Here is an 18,771-nt window from a genome sequence, read left to right as displayed (position 1 = left end):
AGGGGGCCATTTTGAAACTTAATGAGGAAGGAAAAATTAGTCTAGTTTGATTCAACCTTTATTTTTCTTCATATATCCATCTTTCAAAAATTCTAACATTTTAATTCTCTTCACTTTTCATGTTGTGATTCAGAAAAAAGAATATATAAATCAATCAATCAATCAAATTTTATTTGTATAGCACATTTCAGCAGCAAGGCATTTCAAAGTGTTTTACATCATATCAAACACAGAAACACAAAGCAACATAGAAGCAACAATCAAAACACGACATTAAGTCAGATTCCATCAATAAATTTGTAATTGATTACGTTTCAAATACAATCCTGAACAGGTGGGTTTTAGTCGAGTTTGCATCCATAAAAGGTTTACCTGTTACACTCCTACTGTGTTATATGGAATAAAATACCTGTTGCTATTTTTATTCCCACTCACGCTCACAATCACACAGTTTAAAACGATGTAGGCAGCATTTTAATGGGCTTCTGGCACCAGGCTCCGTACACTTCTTTCACGGAATTTCGAGCAGGGACTCCCCTCACAGATTTTTGTGCAATTCTATGGTACCTGTTAGTGTCTAGAATTTACAGGGTTTCCGTTACGCGCAGTGACCCTCAGTCACTCATATCAAACTTCCTTACAAAGCAAACAGCTCAATTTTATTACCGTAGTAAATTAATAGATCACAAACGCTAATTTGTTAGTTTCAGTAAAACTAAGTTGTCATACATAATTCGATCTTCAATTTATAGAACGATAACAGGGAGAAACAGATTTTTGTTTTAAATATCTGGAATACTGCCAAACTGGTGCTGTTTTATCCACATTTTTCACTCCACTGCGTTGTTTTTTTCTATGTTTAAGCAGTTAGAAACTTTAAACTGCTGCTGTGCTAGTTACTCAGCAGGTTGTTGCTAGGTAACCAGATAGTGAGTAAGTTGCTAGGTAACCAAAGAGCGAGTGAGTTAGTTGATTCCACCAACCTCTGGACTCACAAGGAGGCTGTTTTGAAATGCAAGTCAAAACAAGTCAAGTTTGATTCAATCTTTTTTTTTTACTTATCCATTTTTCTAAATTTCTATAAATTTAGTTCACTTCACTTTTCATGTTGTGATTCAGAATTTTTTTATATATCAAGCTTCCTTACAAGGCAAACATATCAATTTTGTTCAATTCAGCAGATTGTAAACACTAATCTGTTAGCTTCAGGAACACGTAATTGGTTGATAATTTGTCGATCTTCAGCTTATGGAACGGCAACAAGAAGAAATAGCTCACTTTAAACCAGCAGTTAGAAACCAAATATGGCTGAAATACATATCACAAAAGAAGTGTTTTGTATCAGTCTATCAATAATAATTGATTAGTTTTTTTGTTTTGTCTTTCCAGTGTAGTAGAACAAATTCACACTGATTTTGAGTTAATAGATCATATGACCCTTAAGCTATTGAAGAAAAATCATAAATTTAGACAGAAAAAAGTGCTAAAAAATATATAAAGACCAAAAATGGTATAAAAGTAAGTGTTTCTCATCTACCTAGTCTAATAGCATAATTTCACACTGATTTTGAGTCAGTAGGTCACATGAGGTGGAAGCTACTGAAGAAAAATCTTATTCTCTACATATAAAATTACCTGTAAGATATTTTTTAAAAGACCTAAAATGGAATAAAAAATAACTGTACCTCATCTGGCCAGAGTAGTAGAGTAAGTTCACATTGATTTTAAATCAATAGGTCACGTGACTTGTATGCTATTGAAGAAAAAACATATTTTTTAAAATATAAAATTACCTATAAAATATAGAATAAACCTAAGATGGAATAATGAATGTGCCTCATCTATCCAATTTAGTAAAAATAATTTCACATTGATTTTGAGAAGTCAATGAAGAAAATAAATATTTTTTAATATGAAAATTATTTTTAATATTTTAAGTTACTTTACATTAAATAGAATGAGTATGCCTCATGTAATAACACGAATTAGCATTTTTGTGTCGGATGGTCACAAGGTAAGACATCTATTTACTTTTGCTTCTCAGTTTGGTTCGGAAATTTGTTGACGGTCCCTAAGTGAACCTCCGAGCTGCGGAGGAGGGAGCGGCAGAGAACGGGGTCTGCCGAGGCTTCAAAATGGAGAAAAAACAGAGTTAGGCGCCCAACTCATCAAAAGTGCTAGTATCAGTTAGGAGATTAAGGAATTTGTCACAAGAACATTTTAGGCAATCAGTACGCTCTAGTATCTCAACAGTATGCCCGAACAAGTAAAATCTGGTGCGATCTTACAGGCTCTTGACCGGTGGGTGGCGGTAGTTACCGAAAAGCATTAGAGAGGACGAGGAAGAAGAAGATGGCGTTATTTTCAAAGCTCGTTAACGGCTGTTGTCCTGGTGCTTGTGTGTGTACGCTTTTAAACGGCACCGTTTATTAGCTAATGTTGCTGAGTTTTTAGGCAGCAACCTTGTCAAAGAGCTTGATTTTTACACACAAGCGACCATTATGCCGAAGGTTGTTTTATTTTTCAGTTAACCGCTGTCTTACTTTTTATGGTGTCGAATTTTTAAACAAATTTTCGCGGAGGTAGGTCAATTTTTATTTATTTTCAACAACACAATGGCATCAGCCTATGTTATAGTAAATCTACTTGTCGCCGACCAATAACTTAAAAGGCTAAATCAAAACAAAAATGGCATAAATGATAAATTACGTTAGTCTTCTTGAAAAACTACACACAGCGCTCGGTCTGACATTTAATCTTTGTTACGGTAATACTTCTTGTTTTCAGATTACACTTTATATTTTAACCATACATTTAATGCTATTTTTGAAACATACATTCTTTAAAATATTGATAATAAGCAACAATCCTAAAGTGTGTATGAATTTTAGGCATGAGGTGTTTCCATATGTCCATTAGGGCGTACTGTAGTTGCTTGTACATCACCTTAACTTGTGCTAAGCTAACGGTAGCATACTTTGTGTGTCTTTCTTTACCCTCCGTATATAAAAAGCACTTTGTTTAACCCTGACATTAGAAGTGTGGCTGAAATATGGGCTATATAAACCCAATAAATATGGCTTGAGCTTAAAAGGAAACTGTTATAGGACGAGATGGGTAGAGTACTCAAGAGTAAAACTACTTCAACATAATTTTACACAGGTTAGTAGCCATTTAAGCAATTACTCAATAATAAAGAGTATTTTGTAAAAAGGCTGCGTAAGCACTGATTAAGTGATTCAAAACATCTGATTTAATATTTAAAAATGATACCATTAGATAGGCAGAAAATATGAAGTTATGTACAATTTCTGGTGCAGATGTACAAATAAATAACAACATTTAATATTAGGCTTTTGTGTGTTTACTTTCTCTCTCAAGAACATAAAATTGACAACATTATGGACAACATGGACTTCTCAGAAGAAGAAATTCAACAGCAACTGGCTATACTTGGCTATAAGACCATACCAAAACACAGGCTGCTGGAGTTTAAGCAAGGTCATCTTCATGAGCCATATGTCTCTGCTTGGAAGATTTTGAAGTTGTAGATATTTATATGCTGAACAAGAAAACAAATCTTTTATTTTTCTTGTATGCATCCTGTCAGATCTTGATGAACTGATACGCCATGGGCAGTGGAAAAACCTGGCCTCTCCCACACCTATAAGCATACACGCTCAGGCAGCAGCATCTCTGTCAAGTCTTCCTGCTTATACTAAAGAAAAAGGTGAGCGGCACAGTTATTTAAACCCACCTAATCATGATGCTGGTAACGGAGTTTTCCTTAATTTTTGCTTTACTTCCCCACAGTCAACCTGTCATACAATTACAAATCAGGGGATGGATTTTTTCTACATGAAGAAAAAACGGGCCGTGACTCAACGGTAAATAATATGAAGCTACACCCAGATGTAGTTGTATTTTTTCACTGTTCTTTGTAGTTGCTGGCTACCATCACTTGCTTTACTTACATCTGTCACCTCCGCCATTTTTTCTTTTCACTATCACAAACTTATTCATCTCTCCTCCTCCGTCAGCTCTCTACACTGGTGTGCCTGCGTAGGCTTAGCTACTTCTTCTACTGGGTTGAAAAGGCAGCCTGTTGATTAGTTTTTGCCCTCCAGCCACGTAGTGACTGGAGGCTTGTTTATCGTTCAATAATAAATAGTCACCAGTACCAAATTAGGGGTGCACCCATTTATCGGTCAGCCAATTTATTGGCCCTCATTTCCTTAATTTTGGGAGATCGGTAATTGACCAGTGCATTTATGTGAACCCAATCTTATTCCCCGATCTTATCTACCTCAGTAAAGGTCTAAAAATCAGCCTCTGTCCTCTTCTGCTCTGCTGTAAGAGATGTTTGACTGATTGACCGGCCCACCAGGTCTTGTCTGCATGTTTGCAGTTAACAATTGTCATCCCACTGCTACCAACTCAGCAACTTTTTCGCATTATTGAGCAACATTTCAGACAAAAAGAAAATTGGTATCGGTCAAAATCGGAATTGGCAGGTCAAGTATTTTTAAAGATCGGTAATTGCTGATCAGCCAGAAAACAGTCGGTGCACCCCTAACCAAAATAGTCCTCCAGTCTCTCAAGAATGTTTTGATCCATCCATACTATTTTTACAAATAAGATCTCAAGAAAAACTATAAATGTATTGATTTGTAATTGCTTTTTCCTGCCAAGAAAACACTCTAGTTAACATTATTTGGTTGACTTGTTCAATTTTGAAAATGCACAGCTGTCCAATACACAGAAGAGCGAACACAGTGGATGGTCACTTAGCTGTGGCGACTCGTACGCTGCACTGTCTGTGGGTCCGAGGCTGCATTTCTCAGCTGATGCTCCTAAGAGGCTACAGGAGGAGCCAGATACCGAAGACACCCTGGACTCTCTGCTGTCTGACAGCTACACTTCCTGTTCAGACCACCAGCAGAGGCGATTAATAAAGAGAAAGGTTTTAAGGTGGGTTTAAGCTGAGGAAAGCTCAAACTTTCCAACTTATTTGCATTTTTTAGATGTGGGGGAAACCCTGAAATGTACATTTTTAATCAAATGTAAATTATAATCAATATAATTTATACCACTTAGGTGTTTGCAGAGGTTTTACAGAAACACTGACCATGTGATTTCTGATGTCATTGTTTTTACTTTTTATTCTCAGAAAACGGAAAGGAAAGTCTTTCATCTGTTCTGAATCGATTTACACAGATGACTCGGGTAATGTAGACCAATTTATATACCCAGTATTCATCCACCTTCAACCACAAACTTTGATGTGTTTTCCGTGAATTTATTTTTATTTGATTAAAACAGTCACAAAGTAGAGTAAATATCGGTTAACAAATCAATATAAACAAATCAAGAGATACTACCAAATAGTCTCCAGCAGCTGGGGCTGTTTCAGCTGTGAGAAGAGGCGTGTAAGGTCTCTGGATTTCAGCTAATCCTCTTAGCTCCTTCCTCCAACCTCCTGCCTCTGTTGATCCTTCACCCCACACACCTCAGCCAAGCGTGCTGCCGCCATGTACAAAATGTATAATGATCAGTGGGACAGAGAGAGCGATGACGAGAAGGATTCCCTTTACTCCTCTTTCTGGTCGGACGGAGAGGCGGAAGACAAGGAGGAGGACGTGGAAATTATGAGACCCGTCAACGATCCAGAGGATTCACCTCCAGAGAGTTCAGGGGAGGAACACCCGCAGTTAAAAAGCCCGCAGTTGTTTAATGAGGGGACTCTGGAAGAGGAAAGTGATTATAGTGATGATGGGAAAACTACTGATGGTGCAGCAGAAAGCCCAATGACCTCTGGATATGGCACATACAGAGCGGAGGAGCAGAACCAAGCAGACCAGAGGGACGATCATTCTGTGAACAGGTTTACTCAGAACAGCCAAGAAGATCTTTCTGAGTTCAGAGACGATAAAGAAGTCTCACGGCTCAGTAGCTTCACTGAGTTTGATAATGAACCGACGCATGGACTGGATGTAAGGGAGCCTGTGGAGTTTGTGTCCGATGACGTAGTTGACGTGAAACTACCTGTAGAGCCAGAACCAAAGGAACAGCATCTTCACACTGATGCAGACGATAGGCTCTTGTTTCACAAGAAGGGTTTAGAAGATGGGATAGATGGAGGCGAAGAAGAAAAACAGGAGAAACTGCTGCACAATCTGGAGGAAAAGGCAGAAAGCGTGTCAGCGATTGATGTTAAAGACGAATCTTCAAGAAACAAAGGTGTCAGGTTCTTCAGCTCCATGAAGGATTTTATCTTGCCTGGTAAAAACCTGCACAAATGTTGTCCAAACTTTTTGCTACAAAAATTTACTTTACAAAACCACAAAATCTTACCACGTATTTTTGGTTTAGTTTCTAGTGCAAAAATCGCTGTTCATTTGAAATAAGACAAAACTAATAAGTTGCTTTTCAGCAAGATATCAAAGCTTATTTTAACTCATCCATCCATTCATTTTTCTTACACTCTTATCCCATCAGGATCATGAGGGCTGCTGGTGCCAATCTTGCAAGATTGCATTAGTATAGTTTCTATATTTTTGGGGTTGATTTTCTTTTTTTATTATTATTATTATTTGGGGTTAATTTTTTAAATTTTTTCTCTCTCTGTAAGACTAGCTTTTGAGGAATAGCAATCAATAATTGTGATTGCAGTTGCTCCTAAATTGCTATGAATGTAAAGACTTTAATAAATGAGAATCTGTTAATGTTATTTATCCAGATGAAAAAGTGTCCGTCTGCCTTAACCAATTATGCTGCAGGTCAGGGGACCGCCCAAAATCCCCCAGAGGGCCACAAGCAGCCGCAGTTTGGACACCCCTTTTTTATGCTTTGCTTCATACTGAGGGTTTGAACCCTCAACTATTGAGAAACGGTTGCTTCCTCCAGGTGTGGACTTTGACAAACTCTTAAATTTACCCAATTTCTAAAGTTGATTGACACTGTAACGCGCCAGTTCGCCGCTGTGAAGCTAACTGGAAGCTGCCTGTGCTGAACAACCAACTGAACAACCGTCCTCCACTGCAAAGAGGGAAATGCAGAGCCAAACAAAATGGCTGTTCATGTTAATTCAATATTTAGAAGCGTAGCTAACACGGACTGAACGGCTTTGTTCGCTTCCTCCACCACCATTCCTAAAACTACAGGCTAACTACAATTGACATCATTGTTCAAAATTTATTTTTGTGTTTGTTGATTGGCTAGGTTGAAGTTCTACCGGAAGAATCCAAGTCAATGGGAGAAATCCCAGACGCAGCAATGAAGGGAAATGAGAATCGAGTTAGCTTGCATAAGACAATGCCAGGCTAGAGTTTACCTGGTGGTCATATGAAAAGATGTCTGTACGTTTAAAAAAACCCTAAACATTATCTGTAGACTGCAGTCATCCTTTTTCATTTTTCACTTCTGTATACAAATACAACCTCCTGCTCATGCTTTCAAAACCAGAGCTTTACTATTTGAGAGCAAAGCGTAATTTTGTTCATTGTCTGTCAGATGTTTCGAGCTGCTTAGAAGAGCGAATGGCTGAGCTTGATCTAATCTCAGATCGGAAAGATTACGATGCAGATGAGAACAACTCCCAGGGTTCAGAGAGCGACGCTGTCGACTTCACTGCCTTAAAATCGTATATTGACGTCGTGGTGGGTGAAGCAGTTTTCATAGTTACATTTATTAAAGCTGCAGTATGTCTTATTTAAAAAATTGTTTTTTGCGTATTTATCACTGGTGACGGTATCTGTGAAAACAAATCAAGCTCCTCTTATCCCAGTGCTCCCAGTACTAACAACAGAAATACACAGCTTAGTCAGAAAGAACCAATCAGAGCCAGGAGGAGGGTCTTAGCGCTGTCAATCACTCTCTACAGCTGGTTCACATGAATGCTAAGGCTATTTAGCACAGCCACCGATGATGGCTGATAAATGTTTCTTATGTAACAATAAGTTGTTTTTCCACCATTACCACATTGAGCAGCCTACAGGAGGATGATTGACAGCACAAAGACCCGCCTCCTGGCTCTGATTGGTTGTTTTTTTGACCAGGAGCATTTCTGCAGATCAAAAGTAGGATTTGGAGGAGGTTGATTATTTTTTCACAAATTATCTGTCTCATTCTAAACTGTCACAACATGGTGACAGTTTTAATAAATATGGAAAAAACATACTTTTACAAAAGTTACGTTCTGCAGTTCTAAATGTTAAAATGCCTGATTTTTGACATTTTTACCTTCAGACTCAAAGTGATCGGGAAGTACGGCCCAAACCAAAATCTTGTAAGTAACCAGCAATGAAGGAACTGATCACAGCTAAGCTTTATCGTTCTAGATCTCTCTATTTCCATACATTGTTGTAAAATACTTAAACTTTTTGATAACTTGTGTTTCAGTCATCCGCCCGGTGATGTGCCAAAGAGCCTTTAAGAAGAATGATCCAGTGACTAGGTAAGTTAGAAATATCTCTGCAAGGCACAAACATTTATCCACATCTAGGTCAAATCTAAGAAAACAATAAAATACTCTTTTTATTGTGTCAAATGAAGAGCTAAATGTTTAAAATTAAGCAAAACTACCTCTTAATTTTTCCTAAAACCGCATGTAGTTTGAAGAGTCTGCAGAGTAAATAATTACAGGCTTCTGATCTCAAGATGTAGATTTTCCTTAAATGGGTTTTGTTGGGCATGCACCAGTACGAAGCCTAAAAGGGTCTGTATTATGTTTTCCAGGTACATGGTGCCATTTTATAGCATAATCAAGTAACTATGGTACCTTCAGTTGTTATAGAAATGCTATAAATATCAAATATGATTTAAAATGAATTTTATTGCCTTCAAATTGGGTCACTGTCTCTTTAAGAACAAATGCTCTTTCTGAAACATCACATCGCTGGCTAGTTTGAAGGAGCTGGGTGGGGAGTTGTGAGGTAGAAGCTCTGGGGTAGAAGCTTGGAAAACTGCAACTCGGAGGAGGAGCTTTGTCCTTCAAGGCAGGGCTAGGTCCACCCAGGTGTTTTTCACAGCTTAATGGTTGCCATGGAGATTCAAGGACTCCTCAAGCACGCATGAAAGAATCAAGGCAACACTCCAGGAATGCTTTTGATGAGGAAATAACATTATAACATGATGTAAAGCTCAAAAAAGTTGATTTTACACGATACTGCACCTTTAAATCACCAGGTCCAGCAGAAAAGGTCAGATTCCCATTCAGTGGGGGAGGATTATGGAGCTGGGTTTTGGCTACTTAACTCCACTGAAGGGAACTCTTGGTTCTTGAACATATTAACACATTTTGGACAATTTCACACTCCCAGCTTCGTAGGAAGATTTTAGTTTTGGTCTCTTTAGTTTCAACTGGACAGATTCTGACCTCAACCTGATTTAACAGCTTTGGGGTTGATTAAGACACGAATGGTTTTCTCATCCATCATCAGTGTCTGGCCTCACAAATGCTCTACTGGGAGAACGGTGGAAAATTCCCACAAATGGACTCCGAAACCTTGTGGAAATAATTTTTAGAAATTATAAAGATGTGACAGAAAATATGACAATGAATACATAAAACCAGACTTGAATTGTGTAGTGTACACTGCAGTCTTTGATTGGCGTCATCCTTGGTATAAAGGTCTTCAAAAATCCGTTGTCACTTTGACTGTTTGCTTTTGGAGTCTGCTGCTCTAGTTTGACGCCAGCTGCTGTGGATACTTTTGCCTCTGCAGGTATTTCCAGTACAAGGAGATGTGGGACGCGTTCCAGGTGCCTGGAGACAACGTCAGGAAAGCTCTCCGATGGGAGATTAAGGTACGGAAACATGGCCGTGTTTCAAACTCTCCTCATTGAGCAATGTTTGGTTTAACTGCTTTACTGGAACAATGCACCAATATCACATTCGTACAATTTAGTTTTTCAAAGATGTGGAAGTATTTGTATAAATTACACATTTAATGTTTCTTTGTGTTAAGTGGAGATTCACAGATCCGATATTAACATCTGTATCAGTCCAGATATTGGAAAACAAATTCTAAATTGAACGGATCTATTGAGTCTAATTTATCCTCTGAGACGTCACGCTTTTTGTAGAATTTACTTTCTAGTGCAAACATTGTAGTACACTTGACATTAGACAAAACTTACAAGTAACTTTTCAGCTAGATATAGGAGCTCGTTCTTAGTCAATAATTCCATATTATTGATGAAAAGGAACAAGTTCTATTAGCAGAAGTTTCTTATAATTTAGTTTTGTCTTATTTCAGGTGTACTAAGATATTTTCACTAGAAACTAAACCAGAAATACATGATAATATTTAGTTTTTGCTGTGTTTTACTTTTACATCTTACAGTTTTTGTCAGTCTCTTTATTATTTATTTTACATTGGATGTTTTACTCCTAATTGCACTCAGTGAAAATATTAAAGTTGTTTTGACATGTTTGACCAGGCTTGTGAAGCTGTTGGTGTTTAAATTTACTCTACTGGTGCAGAGTTATTACATAAATTTGTTCTTCAGTACATTTATGTCTGTTTTTAAAAAATGTATTCAATTCAGCGCTGTTCTTCTATGTCGGATCGGTATTGGTCGACAACATCGGTGTGACAGAAGTGGATCGGTGCATCCCAGGTTTCTTTGGTTGGTTCTTTCACCAACCTCTAGGTGGCAGTAATGCGCCAACTAAGTTCAGTTAGTTGTCTGTTTAAAAAAAAAAGAAACATTTTATTTCAATGCAGACCTGTTTTTGTTTTGGATTGTATTGGAAGTAAAAAAATTGGTGGATTGGTGCATTAGTAGTAGTGTTAAATTTAGAAATACCTGGTAAATGTCAAACTTAAATTACTTCATATTTTTGTTTGTTTTTCAGGAAAAACTTTCATTCCAGCCTCTCCCGGTAAGTATTCGCCATTATTTGTCCTGAAACCTGTAGCATAAAGAATTAGTTTTCCTCACAGTTTTGGTCAGTTACACGGATCATTTTGTAGTTTAATTTATTATTTATGTGGTTCAGCTAAGATATCACACCAATGGGAAACATGTTTGACTCCATGACAGATTTTTATGCACACTTTAAAACAAAACTATTTTCACTTTGTAAAAAAAAAACATATTTGTGTTGAGGTTTTTGTTTTCATCATGGAGATTTTCAGGACATGTGCAAATTAATTTACTATGAAGTTAATAAATATGATTGAAAGGATAAATCATAAATTCAACTCAGAGTGTAGTCTAAGGAGAGCATACAGTGTTTAAACTGAGACGTTTTAAGTATTTTTATCACAATGTAACATTCAGACTTCTTCCAACCTTCTTCAAATTATCCCTATTTTAAATCTTCTAGGATGAAAAATTTAACACAATGTTGCTTGTTTTGATGCAGTCAAGGATTTTACGGATAAACATACAAAAGAGAAATGTAGGACAAAACTGTTTTATTCACCAAAATAAAGAAGTTTATCAACAAATGAGAGTTGACTGCAACAAAATCACGTTCTAGTGTTAAGCTGGTGCATCAGAAAGATTTTTGTTTGAATTTTTATTGTTTTTGCTTTTTTTTTTTAATGTGTAGCAGTAGTAGCAGCTGTTTACAGGGATTTATGATTTATGAATGCACTGTCAGATCTGGACCAGAAGAGGGCAGCATAGCCTCTGCTGATTGCATAATAACCAGTTTTGCTTCTGGGCAGAAATGCCAGGAGTTAAAACTTTTTAGCTGAGTCACATTCCTCCTCATTCAGAGGAAGGAAATGCACAGAGACACGTACAACTCTGCTTTATGGATTAAAAAATTATAATAATGTGATCATGGAGAAATAAATTTAGAGTTTAATTTTACAATTATGTGAAAACTTGAATATATTTAGTCAAAAAGCCATAAATTTGCATCAATTTATGATGAAACCATATTTTCTCTATTGAAAAGTCAGAAATTTGTAAGAAAACAATCAGCAAAACAGTCCCATAACATGATGGTGCCACCTCCGTACTTCAGTTTGGATGGTTAAAAGCTTCCTCAATTTTCCTCCAATTGTAAAAATGGTCACCATGTCCAAACATTTCCACTTTAGCTTCATCAGGCCACAACACATGTCTCCAAAAATGAAGATTTTTAAAATGGCTTCTTCTTCTCTGAGCAGCATTTCAGCCCATGTTGGTACAGGACACATTTCACTGAATATTGATGCGATGATGACCAGCTTTATCAGAATCTTCACATTGTATCTAGCTTTTGTTTTGGGGCTAATCTGCAGATTTTGGACCAAAACCTTTAATCTCTGGACACAGAACCCGTTTCCTTTCCAAAAGGCCTGATAATTGGACGTTCCCATCACGTCTATACTTGTGCATAATTCCTTGAAACAGATGAACGCAGCACCTTCACAGAGTGATCCAGACTCTTCCTGATGTCTCAGCTGATTTGTTTTGACTTTCTAATCGTGTCAAACCAGAAAGCAGTTTGTTTCAGGTGTGGCCTTAAAATACATCCACAGCTGTGCCTCCAATTAACTCAAACATGTCTCCAAAGTCTGGACATCACCATTGTTTAAAGAGATTGCAAAACCTCTGACTTTAAAGACATTAATAGATAAATCTGACATATTTTCTCATTATTGTAGCATTTATCACATGTAAATAATCCTGGTAATTCTGACCAACCTAAAAAAAGAAGTTTGATCTAATTTAACTTCAGACAGTGAGGTAAAAAAAAATCTGAACTACATTTCTAAGAGCTGATGTAACGTCGCTGGGAATGTGTTAAGTAATATGAGATCTCGCGTTTAAACAATGCGTCACCTCCCACTTCCTGCTCTTAATAGAACACCTTGTTCTGTAAGAAACGATCAAAGCATCCTGCCCAGGTGTGACGAGGAGGGCGCTCTAATCTGCTGTCTTTATTGTGTTTGAGCAGAAGCCCCGAAGGGTTTATGTTCCCAACACCTACACGGTGCCGACGCAGAAGAAACGCTCCGAGCTTCGCTGGACGATCAGGAACGATCTGGCAAACCGTCGCCTCCCACAAAAGTTTAATTCTCAGTTTTAAGCTGCACAATTTTCAAAACTGTTTTTGTACTTTTTACAAGTATAATTATTTATTGTGACATTCAGAATAAACAAATAAAAACAGTCTTGTTGTCAGTGAATTTGACACAGATCAGTTGTTCTAAGGGAAGTCGGAGTACGGTAGCTTGAACGGGTAAAGAAACGTGTAACGCTCGTCGTGCCAGAGGAGCTTCTCCTCCAGAAACCTGACCGTGTCCAGAGTCAGGATGACGGCTTCATGTTTCAGCATGCTGTGCACGTTCAGACCTGACGGGGAAAACAACATTTAATCCAGTTCGATTAAAACAACCCAAAGGGGAAAAAAGCATTCAGAAAAAAGAGTTGGAAATATGGGATTAAAAACTAACGTTTTGAAATTAATATTTTCTAGGAAAAAACTTGAAGCACACTAGAAAAAAAACTCAATTTTGAGTTTCTGAATCTGCTTTTTTAAGAATTCCAAGAATCTTGGAAATCTCAGATGTCCAAAGTTTTTCTAGAATATTTAAACTTTTCAACATTATTCTGTAAAATCTGAGATTGAGTTTCAAAAGTTGAAAACTTGAGAGAAAAAACCAAGAAATTTTGAAATTAATCTAAATTTCTGAAGCGTTTTCTAGATAATTTGAGATTTTAAAAATTTTAGCTTTCTAGCAATTGCTAGATTTTTTTTTTCCCCAGAAAATTTCTGAGATTTTTTTTTTTCAAGCAAGTTTTCAACTTCTGAAACTAAATCTCCAATTTGGAGTTTGAAAAGTCAAATATTCAACTTTTCACACTTATAAAATTTCAGATTGAGTTTCAAAATCTGAAAACCTGCTAGAAAAAAACTAAAGACATCTGGAAATTAGTGTTTAGACCTTTTCTAGAAAATTACAGATTTTTTTTTTTAATTGTGTTTTCTAACAAATTTTAACTTTTGAATTTCAGAAATTGTAAGTTTTCTAGAAAATCTGAGGTTCTTTCTAGCACATTTTGAAAATTTTATATAAAAAAAACTTGGACATTGGAGTTAGAAAAGTCAAATTTTCAACATTTAAAACTCAGAAATCTTTTATATTTCCAGAATTTCAGAGTTTTTTGGCAGCTATTTACTACTTTTCTATCTGCAATGGCTCTAATGCACAGGTTGTACTTTACTCACCGATGGCTGGAATAAGGTTTACTGTCTTTAGGTTTGCTGTAGCTTGGAGGATATTTTCAGGGAACTCTTGAGACCTAAACGCAGCCATAGAATAAATTGGAATAGATCATTTATGTAAGCTCATTTGCTCTGATTTACACCAGTAAGGTAAGATACCCACACATCAACCAGCAGCACAGACTCTCCCCAGTGTCTGTTTCTGATCAGCTCCAGCAGGTACTGGGAGTCTGGCGTGGGAATGTTCAGGGAGTCCACTACGTGGAGGTATTGCTACAGAAAACAGGAGGTCAGAGTTATCAAAAAATTATTATGGAGACAAGTGATGGGCAAGACTAACTGAAAATGTAGCTGCACTAACCCAAAACTGATAAACTAACACTGAAATTAGCCGAAGCTAATGCTACAGCGCTAAACTCAGATTATATCTACAATTTAAGTCTAACACAACTCTTCAGCAACAACGTCATTTTGACATAATTTACAAGTTCTATAATATAAAGGAATATTTTGTGTGAAACGAAATTATTGGGAGAGAAAATGTTAGGAGAGGAAACGGAACTACTGCGCAAACGGTTTTTCACCCTCTTCAAAATAAGAGAATGACTACTTCAAGAATTAACGGTCGATAAAAATTTCAATATAGATTGTCGAACTTTTCTCAACCGGAAGATTAAGAAACAGGGGAGCCAATTAGCGCTTCAGAATTTATCCAGAATTTATTTTATTATTTTCAAAGTTAGCAAAAGTGCTAAACGCAAATTTTGCTCAGCTATTAGCACATTAGCTAAGGTGTGGAGACAACAAATGACACCGCGATTGTTTTTGTGTTGCATACTGCTCGATAAAAGAAAAGATTAAATTATTTTTAAAAACAGTTATTACTCTGCAATCTAATAGGAAGCACCACTAAATAATGTAACGCAACAACTTAATCCAGAATAACTTGAATACAATCTACATTTATTGCCAACAGAATCCTTTGTTGTACTTGTTGAAGAACAATCCATCATCCTCTGTTTGCACACATGATCTGGTTAGCATTAATAAACTCCATATTTTTAACATAAGTTACTGACATTAATTATTTTCCATGCCACAGCTGACAGTACTATACCCAACTGAACTGAATATCATATTTACCTGAGCCATCTTGGAGCTTAGTGCCACTTTCAGCCCCTGAACTCGTACTTTCATGGGTAGCATGTAATAGTAACTGTTGGGTCCTCTTGGCCCATGAGAAACTCCACCTGAGGGGAAAAAACAATGTGAATCCTTCTAGATCACATCAGTAAAGGAAGCTGCATCTGAATTTATGGCTCAGGAAAGAAGTTAGCCATCTTTATAAGTGCAACAGTTTAGTTTAAGTGGAGGGAATCTATTTAAAAACTAAATTAAACAGCAGATGACGCTACCTCCTCTCCACAGCGGCGATCGGATGCTTCCATGGCGAGCTCTTCCGCTTCCTTTTTGTTTCCATGGCTTCCTGCCTCCGCCTCGCACCTCTGACCTCACCTTTGTGTTAGCATGACTCTGTGAAACATTAAAATAATGTCAGATTATTAGTTGTTTCCATCACAGCCAAGAAAATAAACTTAGAAAAACAAAGTAACTCTAAAAACGTTTTTTAAATAGATCATTTTCTGAAAAAAAAAAAAAATAGAAATTACCTTTTAAAATCCACTTTTTGCTTTCAAAAAGTGGATTTTATTTCAATCATCCCTTCTGTGTTGTACGACAGAGTATTAGTATTATTAGTGGCATAATCAAAAAGTTCAAAATCCTCCTACTGACAATGATTTGATGCTGTTGTGTGAAAAGATTTATTGCTTCTTTATCTGTAAAACTGATAGTATAACTTCACAAGATTGTCAACTGTTTTAATTTTCTGGTATTTTTTGTGCAGGATTTCTCAAAGTTACTACTTCATTGCCCTAATATTATGACTTTATTCTGGTAATATTAAAACATTATTCTTGTATTAATTAAACTTTATTGTTGTACAACTGTACACTTGTAATATTATGACAGCTACTCCTTAGATAAGGAAACCCAGATTTTTGGTTAAAATTTTTAAACCAATTAGAATAATTAACTAATTAATCATACAGTTTAATAACACACTGTAGCATTCAGCACATGGAAATAATTTTGATAATTCTAACTGACAGTGAGAAAGAAAGATGTAGGTAAACTTCTGGTTTCAACTGTATTTAACTTACAATTCTTTTGTAATTTCTCTGCCAGGTTTCAACAGCATGTAGAATATCAAGCCTGTATTAAGAGAACAAAGATCAGTTTAAACCTGCAGTGGTCTGAGAATCTTAATTCAGCATGATGAAAGGTTTCTACATACCTTGGAGTCACTGCAAAGACATCAGGGTGGAGTTCAGTCAGACCCAACGGTTCGCTGTCCTTACTCTCTAGAGTGTCCACCCACGTCCGCACGGGGCTCAGGTGAGCAGGAAGTGCCGCATCGCACTTCCTGATTAGAGGAAGGGAGGAGTCTTCTGGAGGTGGAGGACGCTCTGCAAGGATAAACGAAACAAGTGAAGAGAGAAAAATTTACATGTTTGTGTTAACCAGCTGTGAAGATCAAAGTCATTTAATGAACCTCCATGTTAGACTTACTTAATCTGTCAGGATCCACAAGATTAGAGGGAAGGCGTAAGTTTGGAGGTAGAGCGGTCTCACTGGAGAAAGATGAGGCAAACTGAGGAGAGAAAAATAAATAAAAATACTGAAATACGGTATAAAGAGAAATACAAGTTTTAAAATGTAATCAAACACTTTAGCTGCAGCTGAATGCAGGAATACTAGATGAGTAGACCTTTCATGAAAATTGCTATTTTCAAAACCATTTTCAAGTCATATAATAGTAATGACAAAATAATGGAAGAAAACTCTCAATCAATAATCTTTAAATTCTAATGAACATTTAACACTGGAACTGGAAGACATTTTAAATATAAAAAATAAATAAACAAAACAACAGAAATGACTAATAAAATGAATTATAAAGTCTCTGTAAACAAAAGTGTCTTTTAAAAAAGCAGCTACTTGAGACCAAAGGACCAGACCGAAGACTTTTGCCATCTTTTTCGTAGAAAGAGAGAAAAAAGAAAAATAAATCATGGAAATGGAAATTATGGAGATAGTGTTAATTTATCATGTGATTAATTGATTTATTCTGACAGGCCTAACAATGCACATCTTATACAAATTTATTCAAACTACCCTACCCAGCTGTAGAGTTCTTTGAATCTGAGCATGCCATTTTAGTAACTGTACAGTATTTTTATTATGCTGTAAGTTTGTTCTTACTCTAAAGTCTGTTATCCTTATATTGTTTTACCTTAGTATGAATCTGCTGAATAGGATACTTTATCTGACCCTGATTTCTGACTGCTGTAGAGACCAGATATTCACTTAAAAATGCATAAAAAGACTCTTAATATCATTTTTGTCCTTTATGTAAAATTAAATCGGACTAAACCTTTTCTGTCATGGTTAACAGCAGGTTAACGGTGTTATCTTTCTGTCATTTTCACTACATATGACGGTAATAACAGACGGACTGCAGCATGGAGACCGCTAGCTGGGAATAACTCACCCTTCGAGCCGCTCCTCTGCTGAAAACTAAACAAGAGAAACGAAGCATGTTCTTTTCTTCTTCTACGAACAGAAACTTTTATCCCTGTTACATTTAAAAACTCCAAGCTACAGCAACAAACATGATAAAGGGAGGCAGCAGGAAAGGTCGTGTGACAGCCTTTTCCGTAAGCTGAGATAGAGGCGCATATTGATGACGTTTATGGAAGTTCAGACATGCGCAGTTCACAAAAAGCCTTTTTAGAATAAACGTTGTTTACAAATAATACAATAACAAGCTATATTCGAGAAGAATACAAAGTACAAAACTCAGAATATACAGAAGACAAAAATAAAGATTTAAATTTAGATATAAAAATATTGTTAGATGTACAAACAAAATTATTGATAAAGTTGAAATAGAAAGAAAAAAGAAAAAATATTTCTGGGGGTGCTATTAGACCACAAAATCTGCTGGAAAACACAAATTATACTATTTAAAATTATTCATAGCACAAGTAGGACTTTGTGAACATTATTTTAAAGTCAAATATATTGAAACGCTGTGATATGGTTCAGTACAAAACTGCACAATTTATGTTTAAGCAAGATACAAAGAGCTTTAAGAGAATCTTTCAAATATGTTCTCTGACAGGTAGAAAGCTTAGAAACTTAGAAAGCGTTAAGATAAAACAAATAAATATTCCAACATGTCCATTCAGCAGAAAAATAATAAGTGTATGTGTGACAGGTGGATTTTTGGAATGGATTAAATGATTGATTGAAACAATGTAAAGATATGAATCAGTTTTTTAAAATGAAGCTACAAAAAGATCATTTTTAAATTGTTATAAGATGGAGAATGAATGACAATAAAGACAAACTAACAGGTTGGTAAGAGTCAAAATTATTGCTGGTTGGTAGATGGTTAAATACTTATTTTGTGCTATAAAATGTTTATTAATTAAAAATCATACAAGGTAATTTTCTGGATTTTTTATTTC

General features: G+C 36.2%; 2 protein-coding genes across 2 annotated transcripts; one reads left to right on the top strand and one right to left on the bottom strand.

The window, feature by feature from the left end:
- Nucleotides 1-2,133: 2,133 nt before the first annotated feature.
- Nucleotides 2,134-13,111, top strand: hyls1 (HYLS1, centriolar and ciliogenesis associated). Its single transcript, XM_014473407.2, has 12 exons — nt 2,134-2,582; nt 3,382-3,501; nt 3,611-3,730; nt 3,814-3,887; nt 4,748-4,971; nt 5,171-5,226; nt 7,513-7,658; nt 8,248-8,287; nt 8,401-8,455; nt 9,726-9,807; nt 10,862-10,888; nt 12,905-13,111. The coding sequence occupies exons 2-12, from the start codon at nt 3,402-3,404 to the stop codon at nt 13,034-13,036; spliced, it is 1,056 nt and encodes a 351-aa protein (XP_014328893.2). The 5' UTR covers nt 2,134-2,582; nt 3,382-3,401; the 3' UTR covers nt 13,037-13,111.
- Nucleotides 13,003-17,975, bottom strand: mrpl4 (mitochondrial ribosomal protein L4). The gene is made up of 9 exons (XM_005811291.3): nt 17,790-17,975; nt 16,808-16,889; nt 16,533-16,704; nt 16,399-16,450; nt 15,592-15,709; nt 15,320-15,426; nt 14,340-14,449; nt 14,180-14,253; nt 13,003-13,302 (listed from the first exon to the last, which is right to left on the bottom strand). The coding sequence occupies exons 1-9, from the start codon at nt 17,835-17,837 to the stop codon at nt 13,157-13,159; spliced, it is 909 nt and encodes a 302-aa protein (XP_005811348.1). The 5' UTR covers nt 17,838-17,975; the 3' UTR covers nt 13,003-13,156.
- Nucleotides 17,976-18,771: the final 796 nt, after the last annotated feature.

This window comes from Xiphophorus maculatus, chromosome 5 (assembly GCF_002775205.1).
Source record: "Xiphophorus maculatus strain JP 163 A chromosome 5, X_maculatus-5.0-male, whole genome shotgun sequence".
Classification (NCBI taxonomy): Eukaryota; Metazoa; Chordata; class Actinopteri; order Cyprinodontiformes; family Poeciliidae; genus Xiphophorus; species Xiphophorus maculatus.
Note: the sequence above shows the minus strand (reverse complement) of the source record. Positions and strands in the feature narration are given on the sequence as shown.